Here is a 15,647-nt window from a genome sequence, read left to right on the forward strand (position 1 = left end):
AACTTGCTGAGGAAGTGAAATGGCTAGTGGAAACATATTTAGTTCTTGCTCATGCTCTAGTGAACTCCATCTCCCAGAGTTTTGCCTACTCAGTCAATCCATCCATGGAACTTTCTACTCTCATCTACACTGTTTACCATGCCATCCAACTTGGCGAGATCAGAAACTTTGATAGAGTTCTCTGTCCCTTCAAATGGAGCCATTGTCAAAAACCCAAGGCCATCTTACAGATTGCTGGAGTACACCACAAGTCACATTGTACCAACAGGAGTACAAAACCATTAAACCTCCTCTGCTCCTGCCTCCAAACCAATTATTACCCAAATTAATTGGCTGCCTAAAACTCCATGCATTTCACATGGAAATGTATTGAATTCTGGACTCTTTTTATTCATTCATGGGATATGTGCATCACTGGCTGGCCAGCATTTATTGCCCATCCCTAGTTGCCCTAGTTCAGAGGGCAGTTGAGAGTCGACCATGTTGCTCTGGATCTGGAGTCACATGTAGGCCAGACCAGGTAAGGATGGCAGATTTTCTACCCTAAAGGACATCAGTAAACCAGATGGGTTTTTCTAGCAAACAATGGTTTTGTGGTAACCAGTAGATTCTTAATTACAGATATGTTTTATTGAATTCAAATTCCTCTACCTACTGTGATGGGATGTGAACTCAGATCCCCAAAACATTAGCTGACTTTCCCAGAACATTAGCCGAGTTTCTGGATTAACTGTCTCGCGATAATACTTCTCGGCCATTGCCTCCTCACATCAATAACATCCATGGACACTTTACCTCTTCAAAAAAACTATATTGGTTAGTTAAATATAGCAACCTTAACAAATCCATCTCTGATCAAGTATATTTGCTAAATGCTCAGTATCCTCCTATCCACAAGAGCTGATTCTAATAATGCATACATTATTCAACCACAACTGACAGGAGTACAAACAGCTATTAAAAGGTAATGCAGATTTATTGAGAAAAATCAACTCTTTGCTGATTACAGCAAATTTCTGAAATAACACCAAGACTTTGCCTCCTAATCCATTCTGCTAAATTTCCTGACATCTGTCCTAAATTTGCCATGTGTTCCCCTATTTCACTTTCACGGCTTCTAGATATTTCGACACCCTGTATGATCTTATAGACTAAGACGTTCCTTCATAACCATCTCATTTCAAGATTGAGATGACCCGGTTTTTGCTTTTCTTTCTCTTTTCAGACACTAGTGACTTTGGTAATATAGCCCAGTTTTTAAAATTTCCTTTTCCTTATTGGCTAAAGCTCTCCAGTGCCTGCGGCAGTTAAGTTGCTACGTGACAGGCGAATCAGAGGAAGCGCGCTACTGGAGCTGTATGAAGCCCGTGGGAATAGTAATTAATACTAACGAACTGTAAGATTCAGCTCGAAAACAAGCCACCGCTGTCAGCGCAAAACATTCCATTTTTTCCTGCCGGACCCAACACTCCTGCCATTTTTTGGCAAGATTTTGCCCAATGTTTTTTACTCCAGTACAGGTTTAAAGATTGCATATTACCCAGAGTTCTGAGAGAATAAAGTCTCTCAGACAATCGAGTTCTCTTTGGCTCAGTCTTCAATTACTTTAAGATGACCCAACATCTGAGTTACTTACCAGCCTTGACAAGAGGCTTTAGAACGTGAGTTTTCAGATCAGCCAGCGAGTTCTTGAAGGACTGTTCCAACTTGAAGAGGTAGGCAGCTTCCCTTTGGCATTTCTCCTTTAGGCAAAACAAAAATCAAGTAGTGTTTCTATTTTACTGGCGAAGCCTAAAAAGGTCCATAGAGCTTGGTCTGAAGGAAGTAGAAACTGTGGTCGAGGTGATGTGCCCAACTTGACAGTACACTGAAGATGCTGAGGAGTCCCACTGTTCTGAGGATCTGGGGAAGAATGAGGAAAAAGGGAGAAAGGAAAGCAAATAGGAAAGCATTTTTGAAGTTCAGAAGAGGAAAGATCAGAGGAGCAGTGAGCACAATAGTATTCATAAAACAGAGACAAAAGATGAAACGTACAAGTAGAATGAAGTTGGTTTAGTGAATTTTAACACATTTCAGTGTTTTTATAGTCTGCAAGTTATTTCACTATTAATTTCTGCAGTTACCCTACAGGACGTGTGTGATTAACCAGATGGCCATCAGCAAATGCACAAGGGCAGGACTGGTATTCCGATTGGTGTTGTCAGATTTCTTAGTGTATTCCGATTGGAAACATGGAACAAGAGGTCTTCATAATTTGAGAGATTTTGCAGCAGCAGCAATTTCCACTGCCCAATTTTGAGAAAGTAGAACAAAGGAAATACGGTGTCCTTGTTCAGAAGTCACTCAAGGTTAGTGCTCAGGAAGGTACAATGTAGAATAAAAAAAGCCAATGAAGGCTAGCCTTTTTCTCACAGTAATTAGAATAGAAAGGAGGGGAAGTTGTGTTTCAGTGTACAAAACATTGGTCAAAGCACATGTGGAATATTGCGGAGTTGAGCAGTATGATCTCACAGTGGTTAGCACTGCTGCCTCACCTTACCCAGGTACAACTGTGTGGAGTTTGCACGTTCTTTCCATGTGAGTGTGGGTTTCCTCCTGGTGCTCCAGTTTCCTCCCACAATCCAAAGAAATGCTGGTTAGGTGGATTGGTTATGACAAATTGTCCCTTAGTGTCAGGGGGAATAACAGGGTGAATACGAGTGTGGATGGGCTTGTTGTCAGTATAGGCTTGATGGGCCAAATGGCCTCCTTCTGCACTGCAGGGATTCTACGGATTCTGTTCTATCTACCCCTGAACAGACATATTCAAAGGGGCACATAGTAAATTCAGAATAATACCAGGGCTGAAGGAGTTAAATTGAGGGTAAACAGCATAAAGAAGGCATGCCTTCCCTTCAGCTCACTCACCTGATGTAGGAGCGACGCTCTGAAAGCTCGTGCTAACCAAATAAATTTGGACTTTAACCTGGTGCTGTGAGACTACTTGTTTAGAAAGAATGAGAAGTGGACAGATCAGCTAGAAAAAGACAGATCAGGCCCAAAGGCCCTTTCCTGCTCTTGCATTCAATTAAGCAAAATATTCACAAAATGCTTTTAATGCGGGACAGATTTTAGTTTTGCAGAGTTCTTCAGTTTACCTTAATTTCTGGCCCCAAATTGAGGACTTCTTTAGACCTCGATGCAGACTTTGAGAAAGGTTTACTCCAATTTCTGGAAAATCTGGTCCTCTCTGGCAGAGTGTCTAAGTCAGGCTGCTGATCTGGACAATTCGAGTCCATTCTGTGACTCAACTGAATATCAAAATCTCCATCATCCTCAGCAGATTGTTTTCATGATTGTTACTGGTTAAATAAAAAGGAAAAAGTATTTCAAATCAAGCATTATCTATGGCATGCTCCAGCAAGGACTAAACTTTCCCAATTTGACACGTCTTTAAACAGGCTCTCGCCCTCAATATTTTTAATCTTGGGAGGCAGGGCACAATGGATCTGGATCAACCATCTCTGGGGGCAGTTCAGAGTCAGCCATGGAGATGGACAAGCGCCAAGGTGGGCTGGTTAGAAGGCCCACTTTCATTCTCCAAGACTTTGGCCAGTTATGCTAAAGGTTGTTAGGCCCTTTAATCCTGTCCCCTACTTAACCCCCTCCCCAAACTCCTCCCATTCCCCCTGCGTCCTCCACACACATTATCCCAGTATATATTATGTCCAGAACCAACAAGGCATATAACAAGAGGAAAGTGTTTGAAATATTCATGAAAATCTCCTTCAAAAACTGTTCTTACAACGCATTCATAGTAAGAATGATGGAAGCTTTACCCGCTTCACACCTCAATCATGGCCAGTTAAACATGCAGACATTGAAACATCTCAAAGAATGAATAACATATCATGAAGATATCAAAGCTAACATTCCTCCTCAAGCTGCTTAAATCAGACTGCTAGTGAATTGATTCCATCGGTGAGCCAATTCCATTAGCGAACCTTGGAGCTCAGCTAAACATTCATAAAGAGGCCACCTGACCACTAAATCAACAGAAACTGACGAAATTTGCTTCTCCGGAGGCTTTGTTTGAATGTTCACTTGCTTGATGAGTTCCAAAACTCATTATTGGAATCAACTCAGCAAGGGATGTGTTTAGACAACTTGAAGAATGCAAGTGTTGATTGACATCTTTGAGGTTAAAATAAGCTATGCTTTGATATGATGATTCAATGTCAGAATGTTTATTTTGTTAAGATTTGAAGTGGGATAAGGCTTATGTTATTGATAACATGAATGGCTGTGTCTGATTGATATTTTCATAAGGTTGTAAGGGCAACAATATTTTTCAAAGTTGATTTTTGTTGGATTTTCTCTTCAAGAGTCAAATATTTGCTACCATTCCAAATTGGTTCATTTGTTCTGTACATTGTGCCCATTCACCCAGTATGCACCAAGGACTGGGGGGGATGGGGGGGGGGGGGAGCAAGATAGATAATTACAGGCTAGTGACCCATTTGTCAACGTTAGAGAAATTATTGATGAGGATTCTTCGAGACAGGATTTATTCCCAATTGGAAATAAGTGGATGTATTAATGGGAGACAACATGGTTTTGTGAAGGGGAGGTCATGTCTCACAAACTTAATCAAGTTTTGAGAGCAAGTGACAAAGATGATTGATCAGAATAGGACAGTGGGTGTTGTCTACATGGACTTCAGTAAGGCTTTTGACAAGGTCCCTCATGGCAGTCTAGTGCAGCCGGTGAAGTCGCCTGGTATCAGAGGTGAGCTGGCAAGGTGGAATCAAAACTGGCTCAAAGAAGACTGAGGATAGCAGTGGAAAGGTACATTTCTGAATGGAGGGCTCTGACAAGTGGCATTCCTCAGGGATCAGTGCTGGGACCTTTATGAAACTGGTTTGATTGCAGATGACACAAAGTTTGGTAGATTTGCAGACAGTGATGAGGACCATCAGAGGATACAGCAGGACATAGATCAGTTGGAGACTTGGGTGGAGAAATGGCAGATGGAGTTTAATCTGAACAAAGGTGAGGTAATGCATTTTGGAAAGTCTACTACAGATAGGAAATATACAGTAAGTGGCAGAATCCTTAAGTGTATTGATAGACAGAGGGACCTGGGTGTTCAGGTACACAGGTCACTCAAAGTGGCAATGCAGGAGAAGATAGTCAAGGAGGCACACAGCCGAGGTATTGAGTTTAAAAATTGGCAAGTCGTGTTTCAGCTTTATAGAACCTTAGGTTAGGCCACACTTGGAAGAGTGTTCAATTCTGGTCGCTACACTACCGGAAGGATGTGGAGGCTTTGGAGAGGGTACAGAAAAGATTTACCAGGATGTTGCCTGGTATGGAGGGCATTAGCTACAAGGAGAGGTTTGAGAAACTTGGTTTTTCTCACTGGGATGTTGGAGGTTGAGGGACGACCTGATAGAAGTCTACAAGATTATGAGGGGCATGGACAGACTGATAGTCAGAAGCTTGTTCCCAGAGTGGAAGAGCCAATTACAAGGGGGCCTAGGTTTAAAGCGCAAGAGGTAAGGAGACGTACAAGGCCAGTTTCTTTCTTTTACACAAAGGGTGGTGGGTGCCTGGAATTCACTGCTGGGAGAGGTAGTGGAAGCAGATACAATGGTGAGTTTTAAGTGGTGTATGGACAAATACATGAATAGGGTGAGAGCAGAAGGATATGGTCCTCGGAAGGGTAGGGGGTTTTAGTTCAGTTGGGCAGCATAGTCAGTGCAAACTTGGAGGGCCGAAGGGCCTGTTCCTGTGCTATAATTTTCTTTGTTCTTCATATGAGAACTGTCAAATGGTCCCCATAACCATATAATTGTTCACAATTTCTCAGATGTTGTGAAGCAGGAGTCCTCGGGAAGCTGGCCAGACTTGGTAAAAGTTGCTAAAGGATTGTGAGCAACTTAATCCTGCAATGGAGGTAGCTACATTAGAGTGCAGGTTATGGGCTTGCAACCTGCAAACTTAACCCTCACCAGCAGAAACTACCAGAAACAGCAACATGGGTGGCAATTCCATCCACCACTTAAGGGTCCAGAAAAATCCAGGCTCAAGCCTCAACTTGGAATTGCCTATTCTAACTCAGCTTTCCCTGCTCTTCTTTCCTTTAATGTTTTTGAATAATAATCTAAATGATACAGTCTCTGTCCTAGTAGTCCTGGAATGCACTATTGCCTTGCAAAGGACTCATAACACTTCCTATTTCAGCTTCTCGAACAGGCTTCTGCTCTTTGCACTACACTCAGGAAGCTCAAGTCCAAGTCACAAATTAGATACTGGGTGACCATGACTTCCTCCTCCCTGATCACTTTTATTGACTTTAATACCAACCATCATTTTACTGACTAATTAAAGCTATTGCTCAAAGAAAACATGTGTGTTCAGTTTGGGGTAGATTTGACATGGTGCTGTGATCCCTATTCACCTCTATGCCACACCTCCATCCATCACCACCCCACCACAGCTAAAACATTAGGGTGAGCCAACCCCGGGTGATTGGTCAATAATAGACTGGTGGTGGTATTGACACCCTTCTGGGATATGTCCTGCCTCAGGGCACTACTGGTCAGAGACCAGTAGCTCTCCAGTACCAGTACCATAGGAGTGGTGGCCCCCACCAGCATTCGTTTCAGGTCTGGAGGTAGTAAGCTGCCTATCACCAGCTGGGTTGGCCACTTGGCATAAGGCCTCACCTTCCAGTTAAATCCTGATGGTGACAACATGAGGCCCTAAGATGGGCATTAATTGTGCATTCCCAGGCCTGAATTGGCTCACTGCTTGGCAGTTCAGGTATGGGCAGGCTGATAGGTGAGGGACAAAGCCACGTGCTGGATTTTAAGTTGCCCCTTCAAAACTCACCAATAGGGGAATGTCATATGATTATTCCTACAATTTTTGACAGGAACATGCAAGAAAGACTTGTTACCCATGCACAGGCAGAAGTAGACACAGAAATACATCCAAGACTTTTAAAAATGTGGTAAATGGTAGAAAATCAACAATCAGTACTGGGACCACTATTAATGGAACTAGTAAATGATAATTACTTAGTCAATGAATTCCAGTACAGATGAGTGCAAGGTAAGGGGTGAAGGAATCTGGAGTACAAATGGGTAGAAGCAGCAATGCAGGTAAGTAAGCAGGTACACAAGCAAATAAAGCACCAGAATTCATTTCTAGAGAGAGAGAAAATTGAAAAATAAAGAAGCTATGCTCAGCATTCAACAAACTTCAGTCAGACCACACTCTGGTATTACATACAATCTGGTCCTAATATCACATCAAGGACACATTAGGAAGCTGGAGATGGTAGGAAAAACAATTTACAAGAATGAAACCAGAACTGCAAGGTTAGACCTATTACGAAAGGTGGTGTCTCTTCTTTTTTGAGAGAGACAACAAAGGTCTTTAAAATTGATGACAATAGGTTTCCACCTGCAGGGAAGATCAATAACAAAACTAATGGCCATTAATACAAGTTAGACACCAAGAAATCCAATTGGGAATTAAGAAGAGTCGTATTGCCGTGAGAACGTAGAACTCAATGGCAGAGAGAACAAAAGTGCAAGTGGATGGTGTAGACTTGTTTAAAGAGAAGCTAGTTAAAATTGAGGCAGAAGAGAGTAGAGTTATACTGATAGAGTTAGAGAGGAAGGATGTGTAAGATTAATATTGTGCATTAGAGTCAAAACTGATTCAAACCAACTGTAAACCTTACTGTCATGCAGCACAGATCAAATTATTTAAGCAGCGATTTACATTTCCAAACAGCTCAATTTCCACAAGGATACTGGGCAGAATAGTGTACAAAGTTATTGTTTTACTCTTCTCTTGACCCCATCTTAGAATCGAGGGAGCTGGGACTCTTCTCCCTGGAGAGACGAAGGTTGAGAGGTGACCTGATAGAGGTTTATAAAATGTTGAGAGGAATAGATAGGGTGGATTCTCAGAGGCTATTTCCCTGGGTTGAAATTGTCGCTACGAGAGGACACAGATTTAAGGTGCGGGGAGGCAAGTACAGAAGTGATGTTAGGGGTAAGTTTTTCACTCAGAGGGTGGTGAGTGAATGGAATCGGCTGCCATCAGTGGTGGTGGAGGCGAACTCGCTGGGGTCTTTTAAAAGACTTCTGGATGAGTATATGGGATTTAGTGGGATTGGGGGTTATAGATAGGTCTATGGATTGGTAGGTGTTGATGTGATCGGCGCAACTCGTGGGCCGAAGGGCCTGTTTGTGCTGTAGTGTTCTATGTTCTATAAAGCAAAGGCAGCATTCGGCTTCAATCAGAATTTGCATTCACTTGTCCAAGCTAAGATAGTTCCACTACCTACCTTTGCACATCTTTCATTATAAATCAGTTCTCTCATATACTCCTGTTTCTTGACCACCTTGGACCCAATCATTGTTTCCTCTTGCTCTGCCCACCTCTTTGCACTTACATTTCTCACATCTCCCTATCACATCTTGATCTGACACTTTTGAATGCTGTGATTTCCTTTTGGGGCAATATAGTTACTGCTTGGCTTCAAAGTTGGCCATAGATAACCACAACTATTTTTAAGCAACTCAGAAATCTAGGTCCATGATCAATGTTAAGTAGCTCTAAAATATCTATTGTCTGAGGAGAGATTTTCAAAGTCCCCCGTTCAGGCAGTTTATATTGAAAGTCACTCAAGCAGCTGCATTCTAAAAGTGCATATTATCATATCAGTGTGGGAGGAACAGTTAGCTCAGTTGTCTAGATAGCTAGCATGTGGTTCAGACTAATGTCAACTGTGTGGGTTCTGTTCCTATTCCAGAATTAGGAGCTGACTCCTCATCCTGCTGAGTGGAAGACAATGCCAAACCACCACGGAAAAAGGAACTGCCAAGGGCATGGTTCAGGATGATGCATCAGCAGACAATTGGTGGAATTTTCCATCCTCCCCTTGGCAGAAGCAGCCTGCTATTGGCCGTCGACAGGATCTGGCACAATGGTTAGCACTGCTGCCTCACAGCACCAAGGACCCGGGTTCGATTCCTGGCTTGGGTCACTGTCTGTACAGAGTTTGCACATTCTTCCTGTGTCTACATGGATTTCTTCCAGGTGCTCCTGTTTCCTCCCACAGTCTGAAAGACTTGCTGGATGGATGCCTTAGCCACACTAAATTCTCCCCCAACGTACCCGGACATGCACCGACTAGGGGATTTTCATAGCCACTTCATTGCAGTGTTAACGCAAGCCTACTTGTGACACTAATAAATAAACTTTAAACCTACCAGTGCAGGCAGTAAGATAAATGCTGGTTAGATGACGTTCTGGGTAAATCAATCTGTGATATTCTTACATCTGGGAGCAGACTCAAGTGGTACATAAATGGCAAACTGTCTTGTGCTGTATATGCTACGTGATTCTATGTTAGCTGAACTTAATGCAACCCAAGACACATTTAAGCATGTCAGTAGGCTGGTACATTGAGCAAGGTCTTGTTACAATACTGCCGGTTAGCTAGACAAGCTTGTCAGTGCAATATCAAGCAGCAATCCAGGAAGCAGAAAGGTCTGTTAGTGAGGGACATTGCCAGATTTTCCATTGCCCGCATCATTCTAGTCACGCACCTCCTGACACTCAGAAATAATTCTCAACTTAACCTTTTGGTGCCTCTGGTCAAAGCTTAGTTTTAAAGAGACTCAAAGGAGGAGAAAGTGTAAATAGGGTCAAGAGGGAGGGAAAAAGAATGGGAAATAATAATTTTCTCAACCACGTTACAGAATGCATATCAGAAAAATAAAAATAACATGGAATTATTGAAAAAAGTGAAGAGACATATGTATAGCTCAAATTGTCACACAAAGAATTGATGGCAGGATTTGTCAGAATAATGAGCCTCAAATTTGATTTGATTTGTCACATGTCTTAACATACAGTGAAAACTATTGTTTCTTTTGCAGTAGACAGACAAAACATACCATTCACAGAGAAGGAAACGAGAGAGTGCAGAATCTAGTGTTACAGTCATAGCTAGGGGTGTAGAGAAAGATCAACAAGATGAACGGGAGGCTGGTTTGCATGATGAATTGGGCTACATTCACAGCCTTTTGTAGATCCTTGTGGTCTTGGGCAGAGCAGGAGCCATACTAAGCTGTGATACAGCCAGAATGCTTTCTATGGTGCATCTGTAAAGGTTGGAGAGAGTTGGAGCTGACATGCCAAATTTCTTTAGTCTTCTGAGAAGTTAGAGGTGTTAGTGGGCTTTCTTAACTATAGCGTCAGCATGGGGGGACCAGGACAGGATGTTGGCGATCTGGACATTTAAAATCTTGAAGCTCTTGACCCTTTCTACTTCATTTCCTCAATACCTCATCCCTAGAATCATCTTCTAGATACACCCAGCTGCATTCCATCCTCTGAATAACTGTTACACATCCTTATATACAAAATATATTCTCATCAAATAATCTAATCTGGTCAATTAGCCATGTCAGCCCAGATCAGTGGTAGCAATGAGCCAGAAACAAGTCCCACTTGGGGCATAATCTAGGCCAATACAATAGCTGAGGGAGTGCTGCATTGTTGGAATTGCTGCCTCTAAAGATGAGACATTAACCCAAAGCCCTTCCTAAGATCCCATGGCACTACTTGAACAGAAGTTCACTCAGTAGCCTGACGGAATGTTTATCCCTCAACCAGCATCTAAAACAGAACATCTCCTCATAATTATGTCAGTGTCGCTGTGTGCAGAAGGAGACAGTGGCATTGTAGTAATGTCATTGGATGAGTAATGCAGGGACCCAGGTTCAATTCCCAAATGGCAGAAAATTTGAATCCAATGAAAATCTGGAATTAAAAATCTAATGACTACCATGAAAACATTGTTGTAAAAAAAAAACCCATCTGGTCCACTGATGTCCTTTAGAGAAGGAAATCTGCCGTCCTTACCTGGTCTAGTCTACATGTGACTCCATAGCCACAGCAATGCCCTCAGGGACTAGCAATAAATGCTGGCCCAGCCAGCAACGCCCATATCTCATGAACAAAAATAAAAAGAATTGGCTGCCACATTGTGCACTAAATGATTAAATTTCAAGAATATTATTGGCTGTAAGTTCTTTGGGATGTCCAGAAGTTGTGAAAAGCACACATTAACTGGAAGTCTTTCTAGTTACTGTTTTTTTTAAAAAAGATGACAAAAGACCCCTGTACATTCTTCAGTGCTGTCTTATCTACCGAGTGTAAATTGGGAGTTTGTGAAAGAGGGGCAGGAGATGTTCCTTTACTTTCTACCTGTTCCAGTCTCCAGTGTTTGGCTCCTACTTTACTAAGTAACTGGTAAGCCATAGGAGAGAAAAAAGCTGACATTAAGTCCAGATGACCTTTTGTCAAATTCAGCTATTTACCATTTATATAGATGATCTGGAGGAGGGAACCGAGTGCAGGGTGTCGAAATTTGCTGATGACACCAAGATTGGGGGAAAGGCAAATTGTGCGGAGGGTGTGGAGAGTCTGCAGAAGGATCTAGATAGGCTGGGCGAATGGGCCAGGAAATGGCAAATGGAATTTAATGTTGGCAAGTGTGAGGTGGTCCACTTTGGTAGGAAGAATGGTAGGAAGGACTATTACTTACGTGGCGAAAAACTGCAGCAGGCGACGGTGCAGAGGGACCTCGGGGTCCTTGTGCATGAGTCGCAAAAACCCAGCTTGCAGGTGCAGCAGGTGGTCAGGAAGGCGAATGGGATGCTGGCCTTCATAGCGAGGGGGATTGAATATAAAAGTAGGGAGGTCTTGCTGCAGCTGTATAGGGCATTGGTGAGGCTGCAGCTGGAGTACTGTGTGCAGTTTTGGGCGCCGCACCTGCGCAAGGATATTTTGGCCCTGGAGGGAGTGCAGAGGAGGTTTACTAGGCTGATACCGGAGTTGAGGGGATTGAGCTATGAGGAGAGGCTGAATAAACTAGGCTTGTACTCGTTAGAGTTTAGAAGAATGAGGGGAGATCTCATTGAGACGTATAAGATGATGAATGGGATGGATAGGATAGAGGTGGAGAGACTCTTCCCGCTCAAAAAAGACAGTAGGACTAGGGGGCACAGCCTCAAGATAAAGGGGAGGCGGTTTAGAACGGAGTTGAGGAGGAACTTCTTCACTCAAAGGGTGGTGAATCTCTGGAATTCTCTGCCCGTTGAAGTGGTGGAGGCTGCCTCGCTAAATATTTTTAAGAAGCGGGTTGATGGGTTCTTGATAAGAGAGGGGATTAAGGGTTATGAGGAGAGGGCGGGAAAGTGGAACTGAGCCACAACAGATCAGCCATGATCTTATTGAATGGCGGGGCAGGCTCGAAGGGCTAGATGGCCTACTCCTGCTCCTATTTCTTATGTTCTTATGTTCTTAAAGCTTTGAAAAAGGGTCACCTGGACTCGAAACGCCAGTTCTTTTCTCTCCTTACAGATGCTGCCAGACCTGTTGAGATTTTCCAGCATTTTCTCTTTTGGTTTCAGATTCCAGCATCCAGTAATTTTGTTTTCAAATACTTTTCAAAGTTACAGTATGGCAGGTCAGTTGGGCCCTAAAGTCATCCATGTACTACGTGTCCTAGACAGTGTCACTAGCTTCAGAAGCTTGAGCATTGGTTTCAGAGCTTGAATGGTGGCTGGAGTCACTGTTTCACATCCAAAGGGCAGAGATCCACACGGATAGCATGGTTAGCAAAGTAGTTACGTTGCAGGTTGAGAATGTACGGGCAGAAAGGGAACGTGGGACCACAAGGCAGTCAGAGAACCAGGAGGGTAGTGCAGTTCATTTTGCTTGCTAATTGCTTTTTCATTTTGGATACCAGTGAGGGTGATGATTTCTCAAGGGAGTACAGCCAGAACCAAGGCTGTGACACCATGGGTGGGTGTCTCAGCAGCACAAGCGGGAGGAAGAAAGGTGGATGAACAACAGTGACAGGCAATTCCATAGTCAGAGGATCACACCTATATTTCTGTAGCAGTAAACGCAACTCCAGGATTGTGTGTTGCCTCCCTGGAGCTAGGACCAAGAAACTGACAAAGGGAGAATAGAATATGAATGTAATCTAGCAAAAGAAAAGATCTTAAAATTTCTATAGGAACACAAAAAGGAAATATTTGCTGAGGCATACGAGACTCAATTACAGGCAAAGTCAGGAGACTTGGGAAACAGAGAAACCAAAGAATTATTTTGTGTGACTTCGCTAAAGACTATGCAAGAAATCTTCCAGAATTAAAGATCTGAAGGACTAAGGAGAAAGAGGAAGTGAAGGAAAATAGTATTAGTAAGAAGGCACAGTTGTTGGCACTGCTGTCTCAGTACCAGGGAGCCCGGTTCAATTCCGACTTCAGCTGACTGTCTGCATGGAGCTTGCAAGTTCTCTGTGTCCGCTTGGATTTCCTTCAGATACCCTGGTTTCCTCCTGCACCCCAAAGATGTTGGGTTAGGTTAATAGGCCATATTAAATTGCATCAGTGTCAAGGGGATTTGTAGGGTAAATAAGTGGGTTTACAGAGGTCGAGCTTGGGTGGGATTATTGTCAGTGTATGCTCTATGGGCCAAACAGCCTCCTTCTGTCCTGTGGAGATTATAAGGTTGCATCAGCAAAATTAATGGAATGAAGGTTAATCAGTTCCTGGACCCGAGTGTAGAAAGAGATACCTATGGGAGGTGGCGGATGCATTGATCTTCCGAAATTTTATACGTTCTGGAATGATTTCTGCAGAATAGCAAATGTCACCCTGCTATTAAAAAGAGAAGGAGAAAGAGAAAACTAGGAACTACAGACCTGTTCACCTGACATCATTAGAATAGAAAATATCAGAATCCATTGTAAAGTATGTGACAAATAGACACTTGGATAATAATGATGTGATTGGGCATCGTCAACATGAATTTATGAATGGGAACTCACGCTCAGCAAGCCTGTTGAGAATTTATTTTTGAGGATATTACAAAATTGATAATGGAGAGTCAGTTGATTTATTATATTTTGATTTTCAAAAGTTTTTGATAAAGTTCCCCACAGGGAGGGTTCATTAACAAAATTAAAATAAATGGGGTAGGAGGTAATATAGTGGCATGGATTAAGCATTGGCCAAACAGAAAACAGACAAGGAATAAGTGGGTCATTCTCACAATGGCAAGTTGTGACTAGTGGGGTTCTACAAAGACATTGGCTCCAGCTATTGCAATCTAGATTAATGATTTGGATGTGGGGACAAATGTAAGAATTCAAGGTTCATAGATGACACAAAACTGGTTGGGAGTGTGTGCTGAGACAAAAGGTGTAAGTGGCTTCAAGAGGATTTGGACGAGACAGAGAGACTGGGCAAAAGAATATGGCAGATGGCATATAATGTGGAAAAATGTGGGGTCATCCACTTTAGTAGGAGGAACAAATTTGCAGAATATTTCTTAAACAGCAATGAAATTAGAAAGCATAGATGTACAAAAGGGATCTGGGCAACCTTGTCAATGAGTCACTAAAGGCTAGCATGCAGCTGCAGCAAGCAATTAATAAGGCTAATGATGCATTGGCCTTTATTGTAAAAGGATTTGAGTACAAGAGTACTGAAGTTTCTGCTCCATCCGCATTGAACCTTGGTTAGATCACACATTCCCAAGTGCATGCAGTTTTGCATCCCTTAGCTCAGGAAGGATATTATTGCCATAAATGGAGTTCAAAGGTTCACCAGACTTGTTCCTAGGATGGTGGGACTGTCCTACGAAGAGAGACTGAGGAAACTGGGCCTGTATTCTGTAGAGTTTTGAAGAATGACATGGCAGATTCCATCAACGCCCACAAAAGTACAAAGGGATAGACAGGGCAGACACAGTTGAGATGTTTCAGCTGGTTGGGAAATCCAGAAGCAGCGGACACAAGTTTCAAACTAAGGTGGAAGCCACTAGGGACCATAATGAGAATTTTTGTTTTTGAATGTAGTGAATCTTTGGAATTTTCTACCTTAGAGGGCTATGGAAGTGCAGTCATTGAGTATGTTCAAAGTAGAGATGGACAGATTTCTAAATACCAATTTTATAAAAAGGGATATGGGCATAGCGTGGGGGTTTGGGGGGTGGGGGGAGCGGTGAGGGAGTGGACGGCAAAGTGGATGATCAGCCATAATCGTATTGAATGATCGAATGGGCTCGATGGGCTGAATGACTTACTCCTGTTCTGGTGCTCTTAGTCTCATTTAAGGGATGCAAGCACCACCTCCACTGTGATACCAAAACTAAAATCATTGTGATAACAAATGCCGACAGAGGCAGAAACAGAAACAGCACTTTTCAACCTCAGTAATGTTCATTAGTAATTATCTCGGGATCATTTTCATCACTCAAGCCAAAGTGACAGAACTGCTGGTGCAGCAGTGACCACCCAAAGTGGACCGTCTGTTCCGAGACATTTTTGTACCTTACATGACTTCATATCCTGCTTCCTCAATACAGAGCACAACACAATTGTTACAACAGACAACCGACTTCCCTTTCCCCTCACTCTCCACACAAAAAAAAAGGCACATTAACCCTTTTGAGAACATGAATATAAAATTTCTCATCAAAATTTGTATTCTGGTTAGAGGGGGGTGAAAAACTGGATTAGCACATTCCACTCAAAATCATATCATAAATTGCTTGTG

The 15,647-nt window shown here is 42.7% G+C and overlaps 1 protein-coding gene across 3 annotated transcripts in view; it reads right to left on the minus strand.

Annotated features, from left to right (window-relative positions):
- Positions 1–15,647, minus strand: part of LOC145346793 (ALS2 C-terminal-like protein) — an 86,506-nt gene that overhangs the window by 58,480 nt on the left and 12,379 nt on the right. For all 3 annotated transcript variants that reach the window (XM_080194527.1, XM_080194525.1, XM_080194526.1), the window contains exons 2-3: positions 3,138–3,341; positions 1,637–1,742 (exon numbers count right to left, since the gene is read on the minus strand). In XM_080194527.1, coding sequence (XP_080050653.1) covers positions 1,637–1,742; positions 3,138–3,278 — 247 coding nt within the window. In that variant the 5' untranslated portion in view covers positions 3,279–3,341. The remainder of the gene's footprint in view (positions 1–1,636; positions 1,743–3,137; positions 3,342–15,647) is intronic.

This window comes from Carcharhinus amblyrhynchos, chromosome 8 (genome assembly GCF_965287045.1).
Source record: "Carcharhinus amblyrhynchos chromosome 8, sCarAmb.v2.hapA, whole genome shotgun sequence".
NCBI classification, from domain to species: Eukaryota; Metazoa; Chordata; class Chondrichthyes; order Carcharhiniformes; family Carcharhinidae; genus Carcharhinus; species Carcharhinus amblyrhynchos.